Genomic DNA, 17,461 nt, shown 5'->3' on the forward strand with positions numbered 1-17,461 from the left:
TCTGCGGATGGTGGACGAGTTTTGGCTTGCGACCGCGCGGACAGCAGCGTCACGAATGTAATCATTGTTCGCTTATTTCGAGATCAAGTTTTGAGCTTTGGATGATCATAAATATTAGAGAAAGAAACGCGAGCATCCTTGTTTTTATTGTTAATTTTGTTACGTTTCTTGGGTTATTTACGATTATTTTCCTTTGAAATTCTTACGTTTGATGCAAATATAGCTGAGAATCTCAGTGACGTACAAGCGAGTATGTTAGAAGTTAGAAGTTACGCGTAATCACAATCCTTAATTTGATAGCCGACCAAATTGTAATTTAATTTTATATTGCGACATATTTTTTTTAATTTTAAAGAATATGTATCGAGGCCTTTTAAAATAATGAAAGTAAAATATTTTTCTAGAAAAGTAGTAGCATGACTCACACGAGTTATTGATTACGATTATCAGCTCGCTATACGATATAACAGTTGTTGATAAAGTTTTTCGAATAATCCGAGATCTGCAGTAGCGTTAAGGTATAGAATACATTCCATGAAATGGAATAATACTTACACGTTTCTCGGATAATTCCATCAAGAATATTGTCAGGGTATTATTAGAGAGAGAGATTTTTTTTTTTTTTATCATGAAGCTTGTTATTCTGTGAATTTTCCATCTCTTCGAAGACACCGTGTAGACGCATCGAAGACACGGAATAGTCGGTGGTTTCGCTTTAAGCGAGATAGGAGTACAGTTATCCATAAAAGTAGAGCATGCGTACGCCGCCTTTAAAACGGCAGGTGGTGTCCGCTACCGGTGAACAAAGAGAAAAGGGAAAGAAACAGGAACTCGAACCTACCGTCAGGACATTGGAATCCTCCGTTCTGCAGTTTCAGTTCCTCGGAAACCATCGAATAATCGCTCCATTTACTATCTAACACGACAATTTGTGAAACATCTTTGAACGACCTCCATTTTATTGCATCTTCATCGTATTCTCGAAAACTCGAGAAATCACGAACAAGGGTAACAGAGTAAGTACGTATATAAGTCGATGCGATTTAAATTGCATTAATTAGTTATTATTCATATTTTATACAATAGTAATCATAATTAAGATATTTTAGTCCTCGTAGTATCTATATTCGTACAAGGGTACTCGATAAAATTAATAAATTGGGGTCTGCCGTGTTCTTATTAACCTATATGTATATAGACGATCTCTGGCTCCCTATCTCTCTCTCTCTCTCTCTCACACACATACACACACACTCTCTCTCACACACACACACACTCTCTCTCTCTCTCGCGTTCTCTCCTATCTTTACACATCTTATCACAATATCATATTATACACAGATTTTTTTCACTTGTTTTACGGCTTACGTGCTAAGAGGGGTGGGCCCCGGTGCAATATTTACACGCACCAGAAGGGATCGATCATTTATAAATCTGTTTCACGCTGCTCGATTCGATCCCCGCTTACTTGCACCGGGACTAGTAACGCTAGTAAATTCTACGGACTCCTCTCTTCTCGTTTTCTTCGTCTCCAATATATATTTATTATTTTCTTCTCCGTTATTCCGTGTGATGGTCGTCATTCCATTATATTTCTTCTCCTCTCGCGCGCCTCTCTTCGTTTCCCATCGCGTTAAAGTCCGTTTCGCTCGTCCTCGGCCAACGTTCTATTATCTCGCGAACTCGACGAAAGCGTGACAAAGCTAAACTGCAACACGTTACGCTCTTGCAAGTGACCGACACACTGTCACAGGGCGCTTCCCTCTTCAACGTTCTTTTTCTCTTCGTTTTTTAATTTTATTTTCTTCTTCCTTTTACCTTCTCTTTCTTTTTCTTGCCGGGATCTTGGGACGAAAAATACGCGTGGAAAAAAAATTGGAATAACGGGTTACAGGATGTGTCTTTTACTCGTTTGCGAGAATCGCCGGGCAAAACACTTTCGTCCAGTTCGCCGCGCGAATCGAATTGTTTTACGCTGTTTTTTCGCAATTCACTCGTTCTACACGCAATTTAGGAACTGAGGGAGCTTCGTCTTAAATTATACACGCATACGCCTCCTTATTGCACCGAATCTAAACGCAAGAACCGCTGTTCCGTCGCCGTTCCGTGCCTCGCAGCCGCTGCGGTCGAAATCTAACGGCACTTATTAGTACATATACACGGAGGGAATCGTTGCTCGTCATCTCTCGTCATCATCGCACTGAATCCGCAGCCGTGATATCGCGTCCAGATTGTCGAACGACAACGACGAACACGACGAGTAAAGCCGCGATGATGGGAAAAATTTCGACCAGGATAGAAGATACAAGGGGAGAGAAAACACGTCGACGTAGATCTTGCTCGTCGCCGGTCGTTTCCCTTCTCTGCTCACTCGCTAGCTTCAGGCTACTTCTTTCTCGCGGATTTCGAGGTAACACGCGATGGCTCCAGATGTCCAGCGGCGTGAAACTGGCTTTGTACTCTGTTCCCATGTCGAGAGTTTCGCGATGGGAAAGCTCGAGCGCGCTCGAGGAAATATTCTAACGGAGATCGCCGGGGAAACACGAAACGTAACTCCGTCGGAACAAGCTCGAGACCTGTTTGTCATTTACATTTCTCGATCGAAAGATGAATTTTTCTTTAAACCGAAATAGAATTTGTGGATATGAATCATAAAAAGAAAACCTTTGCAGTAGAATTTGGATTCGTCGATCGCAGAAAATGAGTCGTTTAAATTGAATTTGCATGTATCGATTATCAAAAGGATATCATTGACACAGAATTTGGATACATTGAACGCAAAAAATAGGTTGTTTAAGTAATATTTGTTAAGGTTTAAGCAATATCCGTCACAAAGAGCGAACCATTGAATAGGATTTGGAATATCGACGATAAAAACAGATCTATCGATTTGAAATGTAAAACGACTCAATTTAAATGTAAAAGGAAATGTAATAATATAATTTCAAGACTAAAATAGATGTCGTAGTTGAGATTGGACATCCGAGAAAGTCGAGGAGATTTTTTCGACGTAGTTTTGTTAAAGTTTCGCGATTCCTCGAGTTCGTTCTCGACCAGAACGGTGGCATCTCCGGAGGCGAAAAAGAAGGCAGAATGAGGAAGTAAAGGGACTGTGTGAGACCGCGTTCTCATGAGACGACCATTGTTACACCGACACGCCGGAGGATTTGGGTCAGCGGTGGGGCTCACCGACCCTCCCAGTTTCCCCTAGTCGCAAACCGCAAACGTTCGTTCTCTTTTCCTGCGGTTTCGTGGCGTCTCTTTGAAAGCTAGCTATATCGTTGGCCCGTGGTGGCAAAGATGGCAAAAGGGTGGAGATCTTCAGCATGGCCGACGGGAAACGGTAAAAACAGCGTAAAACCCTTTTCGTTTTCTCGATGCATCCTCTAGGTACGAGATTGAAGGTTGTTCGATGAAGAATTACGAACAGAGAGGACGGCAGGATTTATTCCCGAAAGAAATCGAATCTTTCGAACGAACTATATGCGGTTTAGAGGAGAGAAAGATTTCACGAGATCGCGGAGACTGTCTCCGCGACAGATGTTTCCGCTTGATGTTCCATCGAGCCACGATGGACCCGAGACCATGCTTTCACGAATGTTTCGTTTCTTCTTTTTCCCTCTTTTTTTCACGAATTTAATGAACGCGCACTTGTCAGAACTGTCCGTCGCGTCGTCGACCGAGATAATGATTTTTTCCACTGACTGTGCACGGCCTCGGGTTTCGTGGTAAATCGCGCGTATCTCTTCGTGTCCTCCGCTCCTTTTCGGAGGAGGGTCCACCGCGTTCGGTTGCTTCATCCGGAAAGGAGGGACCGGTGATTACAGCGCGCCACCGTGATTGCCGAGATCGTTTGACTCACGAAAATGTCATTAGGATCTTATTACTTTTAACCGCCTTGAGGAACGACTGTTTCTCGACGACGAGTTTGTGCAATATTTCTTTCTTTCTCTCTCTATCTCCGTAAACCGTCTTTCTCCATCTTTCGCCCGTCTCGTCTCTGTCCGTCCTTCTTTCTGTCCCCTTTCGCGGTTACCCTTTTTGCTTCTCCGCCTTTCTGTTCTCTTCTCGCTCTGTTGCCGTTTGATCCGATCCAGCTTCCAGAGCACGAAGTGGGTCAGCCGCCTCGGTTGGGCAACTGTCACAAAGGATCGACCGATCTAACGTCATCTAACAAACAGATTGACATTTACGAAGGAAACCGAGGAATCGTTGTGAATCATTTAGAACGCGAAACATCGTATCCCCTCCTTCAGGTGGCGAAAATATCCTTGTTCCGCGAGAACCATCCGATGGATAATTTGCCAACAGCTCGACGAGGAGCCGACCGCTATCTTGACATTTAACGAAGTGGCGGAAACTGTTCCTGATCACTTTGTTAATTGTTTCACGATCATTGAAATTCTATCGATAATTCAGTCACAGTTAGATCGATCGATCAGCTGGTTCTGCCTGGTTCCGAGCGTTCGACGACGAAGAGCGATCGGTAAGCTCGCGAAGCGAACGCGGACGATCTGCCGTCGATCTCCGATTGAGGAGATTCTATTACATCTATTCGATGATTCGTACGTCGTCGTTATCTGCTGTGCGATTTTTCGGCTGCCCTTTGTCCCCTCTCTTTGATGATTTTATTTACAGGCAAAGCATGATCGTCCATCGTCGTCGATAGACGTTTCATATAAATTCCATCAACGTGAAAATCGAGTCGTGCATCATTTGCGAATCGCCATTCGCGATGCATAATCGTACGTGAATTCGATTCTCTACTGAACGTTTTCATTTCACGAAAAGTTCGTTCATTTTCGTCGATGCAGGACAGCTGCGTTCTTCCAACTTACCATCATCGCGATTGGTTCCCTATAGATCGTACAATCGCAACGCTTTGATTCTTCGTCGTAACGACGGACGACCAATTTGTCGTAGACCGGAAAACCAGTCGCTGAACACGCGGCTCTCGTTAAGAGATAGAAACAATTTATTAACATCGAACGCGAAGTCCATCGCGACAGGTGCTATACGTATTCACACTTTGGGGCAGGGGCGCTGGCACGTCCGCGGTGCTACGAAGAAGCGGTTCCTCCTGAACACAGCTCGAAGGACATCTTCGTTAAACCGCCGGCCACACCCTGAAAAAATACGACAGACGAACGAGCCATTAAAACCCAGCCCTTCGTGCCACTCTACGTGGAAATAGAGGTCTTCCCCCTCTATTTCCACGTACACGATTTCTTTGGGTCATTCGATCGGGAATATCGATAGATCAGGAAACACGATTTAATCGTTGTATCTTCTATCTGGGAGTAGATGTTGGAATTATTGCTAAATTCTCTTCATCCGGGCGTACATGTTGGAATTATAGATAAATTCTCTTCATCCGGGCGTACATGTTGGAATTATAGATAAATTCTCTTGATAAGAATGTCCTTTATTTTAATTTGTATAATGCAATGCAAGGAACCGATGTGTCGTTGATATTTAAAGTTTGTATGTGTATATATATGTAGTATCGTGGACAAAAGGCCTAAGATATCGGCCGAACTATAAACAATGTCGCGAGAGCCGCGGCATCGTCGGGTACATCAATGTGTCGTCGGTCTTCTTTTTAAGTGGATAGTTTCGTGGAAAGGGCCTGCGTGACCCTGGCCACGGGCGTTTTCGGGACATATGCGTGATATGGCGGGAAAAGACAAAAAGATGTTAAAGGCAGTGTTAGTTGAGAAGCCGGAGAGGACGGATGCAAAAGGTGTGCAGAGTGTGAATTGAGAAGCGAGAGCGAGCGAGTGTAGAAGCCAGAGAGTGTGAATCGGGAAGTCGAAAGCCGTCTATGAGAATAAGAACTACGACAGCATTGTAATCATTTCGTTGCTTCGAATATTATTTATTAAATCAAAACATCATTACTTGTCCTTTCCTCTAAGACCCATTAAGATACTACATATATTTACGTCGGTAAATGTTACGTTCCTTTTAACTTCGTAACAATGAAAGTTAGTTCAAATAATAACAATTACATGGAACAAGTTCAGTCGGGTTAGATTATTTCGGAAAAATTATTAGAAAACATAAATAACAAGTTATTTCATCAATATTTAAAATATTCGAGAATTTAGAAATAATTGAAACAATAATTAGCGAAGAATGCAGTATTGTAGGATTAAAGTTGCAACGGATTTTATTTACGAAAATCTTTACTCGAATGGAATGTCACAATGAATTATCAAGGAATAATGGAACGCGTTTCCGCTAGAAACAACGGTAATATTCACCTAAATCTCCTTACTATAAATCTTCTATATATATTAATCTATAAATTAATCCATAAATTAAAAAATATCTACAAGAAAGAAACTCTTAAGTCCTCGTAACTCGATCCACTAAGATTTCAAACTATGCAACTTCGTCTATTATACCGTGCATTAGTATCTTTCATACCCTAAATTCAGCGTCCCCATTAAAGCAACCGATCAAAATGAAATTTCATTAGGATTGTAATGAAACACTACTGTCGTGATTAAATTGATCAAATTTTAGACCAATCTAAAACATGATACACCAGTATACAAGTTAAAAATACAGCATGAATAGACATCTTAAGCTTCGAATAAGTATTAAACACAGTCTTACTGAATATTGAGATTTATTTATTATAATAAAAAATTTGCTGTTCAAATACTTTCGTGACCTCTGTGGAATATAATAGTTGTACTGAATATTAGATTACTCCAAACGTTTCTTTCGTATCATAAGGACATAATAGATACGCAACAGCTTTGTTTTTATATTATTTTATTGAATTATATATGATCCATTTTGTTCTATTGGAACAATACTATTGGATCATACATAGTTCAATAAAATAAGAAAAATAATAAAACAAAAAATGTGCATCTACTATTTGCCTGTGAAAGAAAAGAAGCTTTTGGGACAAGCCAATATCATATAATTGTTGCATGTACATATTTTCGTATTGGTTTAAAACTTTAGCAACATAATCACAGTAGTCGAGTCTCACAACAGTACCGATGCAATTTCAAAATGTTTCCCACGGCACACGGTACACATCCATAAAAGATCTCTACAAATGTTGAAATATTTTCATGAGTCTGTGTATATTATAGCACTCGTCAATCGTGAAATATCGTCCTGTGGACACGGTGTATCGTGATCGGTTAGTCGAACAGAGTTGTCCAATGAATACTAGAAGTACTACTTACGTGAGTAGTCCAGGATTAGGATCCGCTTGGTACCAGGAGTACTGTGGCATGTAACCCGCGTGGTGCGGCGGCGGCGGTGGCGGCGGTGGATGGTGGCCAGGCGTATGGGGGTGATGGTGAGTGTGCGGTGGCGCGTGCGAATGCGGATGGTGCTTCATCTCGCCCGGCCAAGAGGGTGCGGGCGGGCTCTCGTTGTGCTGAGGCGACATCTCGCTTCCTGGGCTCGAACTGCCGGGGGTGTGACCCCCTGCGCCACCTCCCATTCCACCGAGATAGCCCGTCGTCGGACTGCCCGACACGGAACTTCCGCCTCCTGAAACGGTAACAGAGAACATTCGAGATCGATCCTCCAGATATAACCTTATCTTGAACGGAACAGAACGAGGGGGTGGAGCATTTCGATTCGCTGCAGCGTTCCATTGACGCGTTACGGGGATGATTCAAAGTCGTTCGGAGGTGCCGGGTGAATTGATTTATCGAGCTGCGAGGGAATATTGCGGGAGTCGATGAGGAAAAAAAGGTCAGGGTTTTGCATCTTTGGAAATGGAATCGAGTTGAAAATATCGAGATTGGTGGAAGAAAGGGATTGGTTTTAGATGATTTGATGGATGAAAATTTAGAGCTGGGGAATGGGGATTAATTTATTGGATTAGGTTAGGTAAAGATTGGATCAATTTATTAGACCGGGAGGAAATATTATATGATCGATAGTGAGAAGATTTGAGATTTGAGAAATTACTTTAAATTGAGAATATCAGAGTTGATGGAAGAAGGGGATTGGTATGTCGATGGAGATTCAGGACTGGTTTATTGAGTTATGTGGAAACTGATAGAAGAAATCGTGGAAAGAGCGCGGTTTGGTAATTGATCGAACCAGAATATCCAGATTGACAACAGGAAGAAATTGATTTATAAGTATTTAGAAATATGAGTGGTTCGCGAATCAATGTTAATTGAAATTAAAATATAACTTAGGATTTACGTCGATTCTTAGAGATGATTTCATCGAGGAAGATGTGAGAAAATACAGCGCGCTGATAATTCATTGAACCAGTTGTAATCTCGAAATCGAAGCCGAGATATGTATGTGGATCGACAAGGTTATCGAACGGTTTTATGCCACTGGCATTACGATTCGATCTCTCTAATTGATTTATATCTTCTGAGTTGGTATTCGTGAGTAGCACTTGCATCGTGAAGAAAATTGCGGCATGGAAGTTTTTATGCCTTTCTTTCTTATCTTGATTAACGTGATCACGTATCAGGCATCAAAATCATCTCGTTAAGGCGTATTTCTAAATAAACTAATCCTGTTAAATGGACATACTAAATATTTTTGATCTAATTAGAAGTGTATAGAAATTGCTTCCATTTTAACGTAATCGATGTCTATAATATGGAATCGTAATTAATTGGAAACATCGTGTGATACCATTATTTCCACGGGTATTTTAATATACCCGATCAAAATAATGATAAACCGATTTTTTCCTCCAGATTACCGCGTTACCATTATATGCGAACACACCTCCTTGCATGAGACTTCCTGGTTGACCCGGTTGAGGGGATGGTCCTCCGGGTAGAGCGGTTCCACCGGCTAGAAGGCTGCTGTGTTGCCCTCCGCCGCCACCGCCGCCCTGCTGCGCCGCCTTCATCATCTTCTTATATTTACTTCTTCTATTCTGGAACCAGATTTTCACCTGCAACAAAAATCCGACGAGGGAACGATCAGGTCAGGTGGAACTCGTTTCGCGAGTTGTCAGTAGCTATTGGCGAAAGAGACCGAAACGATGAGGAGAAAAACGAATGAAGAAAACGCGGCCGCGGACGAAAAAAGAAAGAAAAACGAAGAGAACCTGCGAGTCGCAGCACGAGGTTGATGTACTATTTAACGTGGACCGAGACGGTGTGTACGGCTGCGGTCGCCAGAGACCAGCAATTTTCACTGTCTCTGTTGCCGCTGTCCTTCCGTCCGTCAAACATCCGATAATTACAGAGGCCGATATGAATTTCTGCCAGTACGCACCGAGCGTAATGATACACGCTTGTTCGGCGTGGCATACATATATATTTTGCAAGAGGGACAAGCGTACATAGTGAGTCGGAGGAGAGAGGAGGAGGGGTTTTTATCGACGTTGGTACAGCGACTGGACGGATATATCGATGATGAAGGAAGGATTGTGCAGCTTTCGATCGTATTCAGCCACGTTATGAAGAATCTACATAATACCGTCGTACCGTCGTCGCGCTACTGGGTTGCAAACTGACGTCGACGAAGAAGAACGAACGAAGGAAAAAAGATGAAAAAATAAGAGAAAAAGAAGAGAGGAACTGCTCGTTTCGTAACTATCGTTTCTTTTGCCTGTTTCTCTGCCTACACGCCGCGCGCGGAACGTCGAGTTCGGCCTGTGCGGCGGATACTAATGCGCTTGTGCCGCTGTTAGGATTGCACATGCGGTATTTTTTTGTGTCTTAGCGCGATCTATACATGCGCCGCGTGCACGTGACGCGCTGCTCAATCTTACGTAAGCATGGCTCGGCTAGGTGAGCGCAAAGAGCGAGAGAGGAACAGACACCGAGCTGAAGCTCTACGTTTTGTATGTTTTGCGAGTACCAGGTAAACGGTGCGCGTTAACCCTGCGCGTAGAAAAAATTCCGGAAGCGGAGGGCCGGCTTTTTTACCACATCTACGTTACGTTTTATACGGTGTTTCCTTTTCTGGGAAATCGAGAGTTGCAACTTTGTATGTAAATTTTCTACGACAAAACACTGGGATAAGAAAAACACTGATTACATGTAACATGAATAATTGCTGGAATTCTTGTGTTCCTGTCCTGTAGATTGATTCAAAAGCGTAACGAGGAATCTGGATCGTTTTTGGAATATATAAAATATTTTATATTTCATTCCCTTTTTGAGCTCTGAAATCTTTAACTTCTTACGCTTGATTTTAAAGAGCCACGACAAATCGAGATCATTTACAATGGTTATAAATTATCCTATTTTTGTAATGCGAAATCAACATAGAAGTTTCGAAACGTATGTTTCATTCTAAAAAGTTATAAGAAACTTAGATTCTTTTCAAACTTTATCAAACATTCAAATCTTCATAAATGCTTCATGTTTCGAAATCGCCACGTATTTTTTAAATTCACGCTTTTTTGTAGGGCTTTACGAAAAAGCTTGAATTATTTCTAACGTTTATAAAATATTTTATTTTCATTAATTCCCAATTGTAAGAATTTCAAGTTCTGAAACCTTCGTAACGTAGAACTTAGGAAACTCGGATACCGAGGATATTTTCCCCGTAGAACCTACTATAAACCGCACATTCAACTCTCGAATATTAATCAAAGAAACTGGAACTCTTATCAATCACCGGAGAAGACGCTTCTTGTCGGTTCTCCGTGTCAACCCTCGGTGATCCGCCATTGCGTAACCGACGAGCGAGCGTTGGGTGTCGGATACGTACACGGAGTCCACGACTTTTTACGCCTTGGGCGTCAATCAAAAACCGTACGGTTACTTTAATTAACTAAGTCGGCTCCGTGAAGCACGGAGCCGGAGGCCAGCGGTGAACAAGGGGCAAGGGACGATGTGGTTAGAACGACGAGCAAAACGGAGAAAGCAAAGAGAAAAGGGGGAGGAGGTACGGGGAGGCATCGTCACGTCAAAACGAGTTCATTAAAACCGCAACAGCGGGTTTGTCTAACCTCGAAAGAAATACTCGTGGCCGACATTGTTTCACGTTTCGTGAGGCGCATCGGTCCGTTGAAACTCGCGGTTCTTTACTTAAGTACATGTGTTACAAGTGCGCGTACTAGTCATAGAATACGCGCGTTGAGAATGCACGTGTCACTACGTGTGCATTGTATAAAATGGTGGCTGAGCGGTACGATACGTGTATCGGCCGAAAAATATGTTGCTAGTCGAACACTCGCGAGCTTGCCTCCTTCTCGCAGTCTGTCTTATTGGCAAGCGTGTGGCTGGCGTGCCGGCGCAAATAAATCTCTTTCTAATTGCTCGGTGAAAAAGCGGAGCGTGCTTGCGCGCAGGAGATGGCGCCCGACAAAGGGGCCAGAGCTAAAACCTCATCGCGGCGTGGTTTATTTCATTGTCGGGGCTGGGCTCCGGGCATTTGCCCACTGCCACTGGCTTTGTTTATTGATATTTACAGCCAGCGTGACACACGCGGCATACGAAGAAGAACATTGGAGGCCCCTAAGGGCTGACAACGTCGGGGTTGCTCGCTTTTGTTCATGAGATATTCGCTCGCGAGTTACGTCCGCCTTTTTTGTTCGGAGACCAAGGTATGTTGTTGTCATAGCATGACGCAGGTGTAGATTCTTCGACGCGAAGGGATGGTACGTTGGCTCGCACGGGAGAAAACTTGTTGGTTATTTAGAAGAGTTGTTTTATAGATGGAAAACAGTGGGAACGTTCGCGGCTTGTCGCGTAACGAAACTGTCTAGAGGCGATCTCTCCTATCGTAAATAAAGTATCGATTCTCGGAAAGAAATTTTCCGTTTAGACATCGATTGTCGTAATCAGTCTAGCCGCGTTGTCGCGGCGGGATATCCGTAACCAGACGGCAGCAGGAATTCTCGCAAAAAATGCACTGACCACGGCTCGAAATGTATGCAAATTCGCGTGACGAGTCAGCACCGCCTCGCGACGGAATACATAAGGGGTAGAGGAAGAACGAAAGGACGAAAGAGGGAGAAGAAGAAGAAGAAGAAGAGGAGGAAGAAGCAGGAGAAGAATATACGAACAAGGAGAAGAGTACGAAAAATACGAAGAAGTAGAGGCAGCGTGTGCGAAGCGGGTATAACGCCGATGGCCACTAGAAGGGCACGGTGGCAAGCTGCTGTTATCTCTTTTCCTCCAGCATCCTGGAGAATGTATAAACACGCGTGCACTCCTGGTGTTCTATGTGTGAGTGGTTCTACGCAGCCACGTCGAATGGCCGCCCCGCGCGAGTGCAAAAATTACTCCTGTCAGCCGGTGGTCGCGCGCGAACCTTCGCCAAGGGATAAACAAAGAGGGAACAAGATAGGATGACCTCGTTGTTGGCGTCGTTGATATTGCTGGGACCAGCAACGGCTTCCGACATCGCCCAAGGCGAAACAGCGAGGCACTCTGGTAACAGCCCCCGCCTGTCGATATCGCCGATGCATACTCAATGAGCGACAGATCGTCGCCGTAGGGTGAAGGGGGCGTGAGGTATATAGAGGGAAGAAGGAACAGGGGTACAGCGGCGGGCACAGCAGCCCGGCAGCAGCCGGGACAAGGTTCCAGAGTAAAAAGTACGGCAACGTTTCGCCTGCGTGAATCCGAGAGCGCGCGCGCCGCCTGTTTAATATTTATGAGAGAGGCATCTAGGAATAATCTACGTCTAAATGAAAACGCTCCCACCGATTCGAGCCGCGATCTCCAAGAACGCTCTCTCTCCCTCTCCCCGAATCCCCGGGCCAGCTGTTCGCCACTATGTTACTGATGGATTGTCCTGGCACGATTGGAATCGCGATGAAATCGTACGGGGTAGCGGGAATGTTCGTGGTTTGTGTAAAGTCACGCGCATAAGCCAATAGGCATTTACTAATTTTAAACATAATTTTTATCAAAGTTTGTTTATGTAATATGATGTAGAAACGTATTACGATTTTCTTCTCTTTATGATACGCCGATAAAACGGCGGTCCTCATTCTACTTCATTTTATGATCAAGACGTTTATCTTCGAACGTTTGTCGTCTAAATGTTATGTACAAGAGGGTTCTTTTAACACTACGTTGAATGGTAAAAATTAATTGAAAGAAATTTACTAGCCTCCGTGTTGCTATACAAATATTAGGGTTGGGAAAGATTATACCGATTTTACTTATGTTTTACATTTTAAAGTACAATATATAACGGTGTTATTATTATTTTTTATATTCGTATTAACATCACAATTACTTACAATGAAATCATATTTGCAAAAATGAAACCCAAAGAAACGAAAGATTATTTCATTACCAAAAGGAGATTACAACGATTTACGTTGGTGATTATGTCTGATCACAGGTGGTCCTAATTCTACTGGGAACATCGGACCGTACGAAGTATGTTACAAAGTTTTGAACTTTGGTCTACGATCTACATGTTCCTATATATACACTTATGTATCTCTCAATATTCGTCACTTAGTAACGTATGACAGACATGGATACCGTAATTGGTGCTTGCAAAAATGTAGTCCTTGACTTGATAATAGCAGTCGATAGCGGCGTGCCGTTTCAGCGCAGTTCTGCTAACTGTAGTTACAACCTAGTTATACAATGGCGGGAGGCATGGGCGATAAAACTTTCGGAAGGTTTCGAAAGGTTATGGTAATGCGAACGTAAAAACGGTGAAGTTCCGTTGCATCTGACTCACGCGCTTCCTTGGGAAACATCGGATCGTTATGCCGGGCTAAACTAGATACCAAATTTATTTCTGTATTTCCTCCGTGAAACTCCGTTAACTTCTTCTTTTTTTTTAACAATCAATCTTGATACGTCTACTTTTTCTTCAATTTAAAAAATACGAACAAAATAAGAAACATCAAAATTCATTTGATTGGCAATTTTTATTTCATACAAACTACATATGCAAGGTTAGTTTCTCGAATGAAATATTAGTTGTTAAGTCTATTTTCTTCTTTTTTTTTTTTTTTTTTTTAGCATAAGAGGAATTTAACTTTCATTTTGTAGAAGCCACGTATGAAAAATCGATCGTTAAAGTAAAATATTGAACAGATAAATATCTAAAAGCGGCTATCTTCGACAAAATTCACGTCACACAAAAGTTATCTATTCCATTAACAGACTATGCTGTATCATTCCCCGAATAATCGAAACGGGGGCTGGACAATTAAACGCAATTAGTCTAATGGCGGTAGCTGCGTGAGCAATAACACGATATAAAACCAATAGAGTGATGGCTGCTAGTCATAATTTCTCTAGGCATTGATAAGACCGCGCGCGGCTGACATTGTTCCACGTTTTTAACGCATTCTGTTTGACCAATGGCTACGATGTTTATCTACGTATAATTACTTTGTTTTTCAAATAAAACACAACGGCAAACCAGTTTAAGCGTATATGAGTATGCAACGATCGTGAACGCGAACGCTAACAATATGTCTGTCGTACAACTGATTACTAATTATGTTCTCGGTACACAAGATTAAATACATTTCATGAAACATTTTTGTTACCATATTTCTTCCACTGGTCAGCTACTTCAATCGCACATTATATATTTTTAATTCTTAGTAGCATATATCTTTAATATCTTTAATATATAAACTTACAATATCTTTTTATCAAATTATTCAAGGTCAACACACGAAATTCATTCTATCTTTCTTCATTTGTTTTTTCGATATTTATGCGAAACTCTGCGAATATGTGAATAAATTAACATCAGCACGGGTCACAGCACAGATGAAGTGCTTTTACCATGAGCAATGGCTTAGTTCAAATTGCATCTTATAAATTAATCAAGGTATCGATATGAACATTTTCAAGCAGAGAAAACTGAGAGACATAAATCATCACTTCTGTATCATGTATCTAACACTACTTAAATCACATACCACTGATATATTTACATCCGATATTTGCATACTACAATCTGAGTATATTCTACATAAGATCTCAATTACCATACTCCGTCATTAAAGCGTTAATATGGTTATTACGTTAATGAAGTTATTCTTCAATATGTGATATAGATATATTCATATATGATATATATAAATGAAAATATTTTATTTATAGAAATGTAGTATCGCAGGATTTAATCCCACAAGCTACTCCTCAATCTTATTTTTCTCTACAAACACGTGTCTAAAGTGCTACGTAAGAGAAGTTAAATTACCGTAGGAAATATAGCTGCGAATTATTTCACCAATCATCACGTTTCGTTCACCTCCCCGTTGACCACGTGCAGATCTCTGCTGACACAAAATTGGAGGTTATATCGCAGCGGTGTATCGCCGATTGGATCGAGTTATATTCCCGTGGCGGGTCGATCCTTGTCCATATAGACAGGGACCCCCATCGGCGTGTTCTGAATGATCCAATCTGTCCGCACAATAAATAATCACGCGTATCGGCACGGCCTACCTGCGCCCTCCGTTAAGCCGAAAGCCGTAACAAACTAATCCGTCATCGGTACCGGACGACGGCCACACACTGCACGTCGCTGAAGGGTTTTTCAACGGGCTGGCAATCAGCTACGAATCGATGGAGATGGAAACGGGGACGTTGAAGCGAAGAGCCTCGAATTCTGATAACGAGTGGCGGCGAAATGAGGATATTTCGGTCGATAAGGGCTGTTAACGAGCAACTTGTCACTGTGAAAATTCTCCCCAGTCTTTTGAAAGTAGAGTATTTATTTCTCTACAATTCTTCAATTCTGAAAAATTATTGCTTCTGTTGCTAGTACGAGAATCTATCTTAAACAGTTAAAGATTAACCCCTTTGTATTTGTAGATGAGATATCTCGCGACGCATTTATCCAATACTATAGGCGAAATATTTCATATATCTGTTTTACCATTTTTGCAATAGAATATTACAGATAAAATGAAACTAATAGAGACCTTTGTGTTGCAACATTGCTATGTTTAACATCGTCAATCCCTTGCAATCTTGCAAATTAATTTTTATCCAAATCTATAGAATATTATTCAAACATCTCGCGTCATTGTACAAAGACGTACATCACATCTCACTTATAACGTTAGTGATCGATGTTATAGCGTAGAATATGTCATCCACATGTGACAAAGGGTTAATCGAATCTTCCTAATCTTGAATATCACACGAGACATCGACAAATTAAAGCATCATTGCTCCCAATCAAATCAAAACGTTCTAACTGCCACCGAGTTGCAACCAATGGTTCGTGGGAACTATAGAATCACCGAATCGAGGGATTCGAATTCGACCACGATTTTTATTAATGTATTCAAACAAGTATATATACGTACGGACGACATATGTCGAGTTTTCCGAACTGTCTCGTCTGTCAGAGCATGTTAGCAGGTATCGTAGGTACCTACGTTTCCTACCTAGTTGAGGGTGGTAGAAGGGGGGTGGGGGACAGGGAAGGGGATAATAACAGCCGTGTAAATGCGTCACTAGGGCCCCGTTCGTTCGCATAATGCTATAATGCCTTTTTTTTATTTCGCTCGCCCGCTCACTCCCACAATGCAACGTCGGGTTCCCCTGTTCCCTCAGCTCCGCTACTCCCCCGCTCCTTGCCCCCCTCGCTGCTTCGGCGATTCCCACTTCCTGCCTGGCATCGGTGATGCGCAGTGCCACCTTAACAACAACGAAATTCCCCAGTGGTGCAACGGCCCCCTTGCGTTTTGCGTTCTTCATCGTTGCGTTTCTATGTTATTTTCTACTTCTTTCATTTTTTCTATTTCTACTTTTTATTTCGTTTGTTTCTAAAGTCAGAATAGTGGTTCGGTCGTTCTAGGACGTTTACCAGTAAATCTACGATGTAAGAAACCCTCGAGGAATTGAAAAGATACCGTTACACATTTCCTCCGATAGTATCTACCATTTGGTCAGCATCGAAAAAACAAATTTAATGGAGTTTCCGTTTACGGACGAGCCACGTTCCGTGGCTGGACGCGTTAGTTAGATATCAATCAAACGTTCGTGCGATGTTCTCGCCTACCTGTTTTTCCCATTTTTTTATCTTGTCCTTTTTTTTATTCTTCTTTTTTAATCATGATCGCGAGAAACATTTTGTTGCTCCCAGCGAGTACAATGGAGCACGTGCGCCGCACGTTTGTTTGCCGACCAGAGGAATCTTAATCGGAAACGCGATTATCACGAGTGTTATTATACCTATTCCCAACGACCAAGGTTCTCTGTTGCTTTCTCTCTATTCCCGTGTTTCGTTTCTCTCTGTGTATCGAACAGGCGAAAAATGGTTATGGCTGAAATCGAAACACCGTTTTACACCGCGATCACGTACCGTGTGGAACGAGTGAGGCTGCGACAGCCGGAATACGAGCGGTACACGCGCGTACCCTGTCACCGTTCCTTTGTCCCGGGACCATTTGTTATTTTGTACATATTCATAACGCCGTTACATCATCGCGTACCGATGCATTCTCTACACGGCCTTTTCCTTCTCTCTTTTTCCCGTCTCTCTTTCCACCTGCGCGGACACGCACACTTCGTGCCGGTTACTGTTCATC

The 17,461-nt window shown here is 42.4% G+C and overlaps 1 protein-coding gene across 7 annotated transcripts in view; it reads right to left on the reverse strand.

Annotated features, from left to right (window-relative positions):
• The window catches only part of LOC126922495 (homeotic protein distal-less), a 113,254-nt gene that overhangs the window by 17,905 nt on the left and 77,888 nt on the right, over positions 1–17,461 (reverse strand). For 4 of the 7 annotated variants that reach the window (XM_050735079.1, XM_050735077.1, XM_050735076.1 and 1 more), the window contains exons 3-4: positions 8,743–8,914; positions 7,215–7,527 (exon numbers count right to left, since the gene is read on the reverse strand). In XM_050735079.1, coding sequence (XP_050591036.1) covers positions 7,215–7,527; positions 8,743–8,914 — 485 coding nt within the window. Of the gene's footprint in view, positions 1–1,042; positions 5,127–7,214; positions 7,528–8,742; positions 8,915–17,461 lie in introns of those variants that run through there. The other 3 variants (XM_050735081.1, XM_050735080.1, XM_050735082.1) reach the window with 1 other exon arrangement.

This window comes from Bombus affinis, chromosome 12, assembly GCF_024516045.1.
Source record: "Bombus affinis isolate iyBomAffi1 chromosome 12, iyBomAffi1.2, whole genome shotgun sequence".
NCBI classification, from domain to species: Eukaryota; Metazoa; Arthropoda; class Insecta; order Hymenoptera; family Apidae; genus Bombus; species Bombus affinis.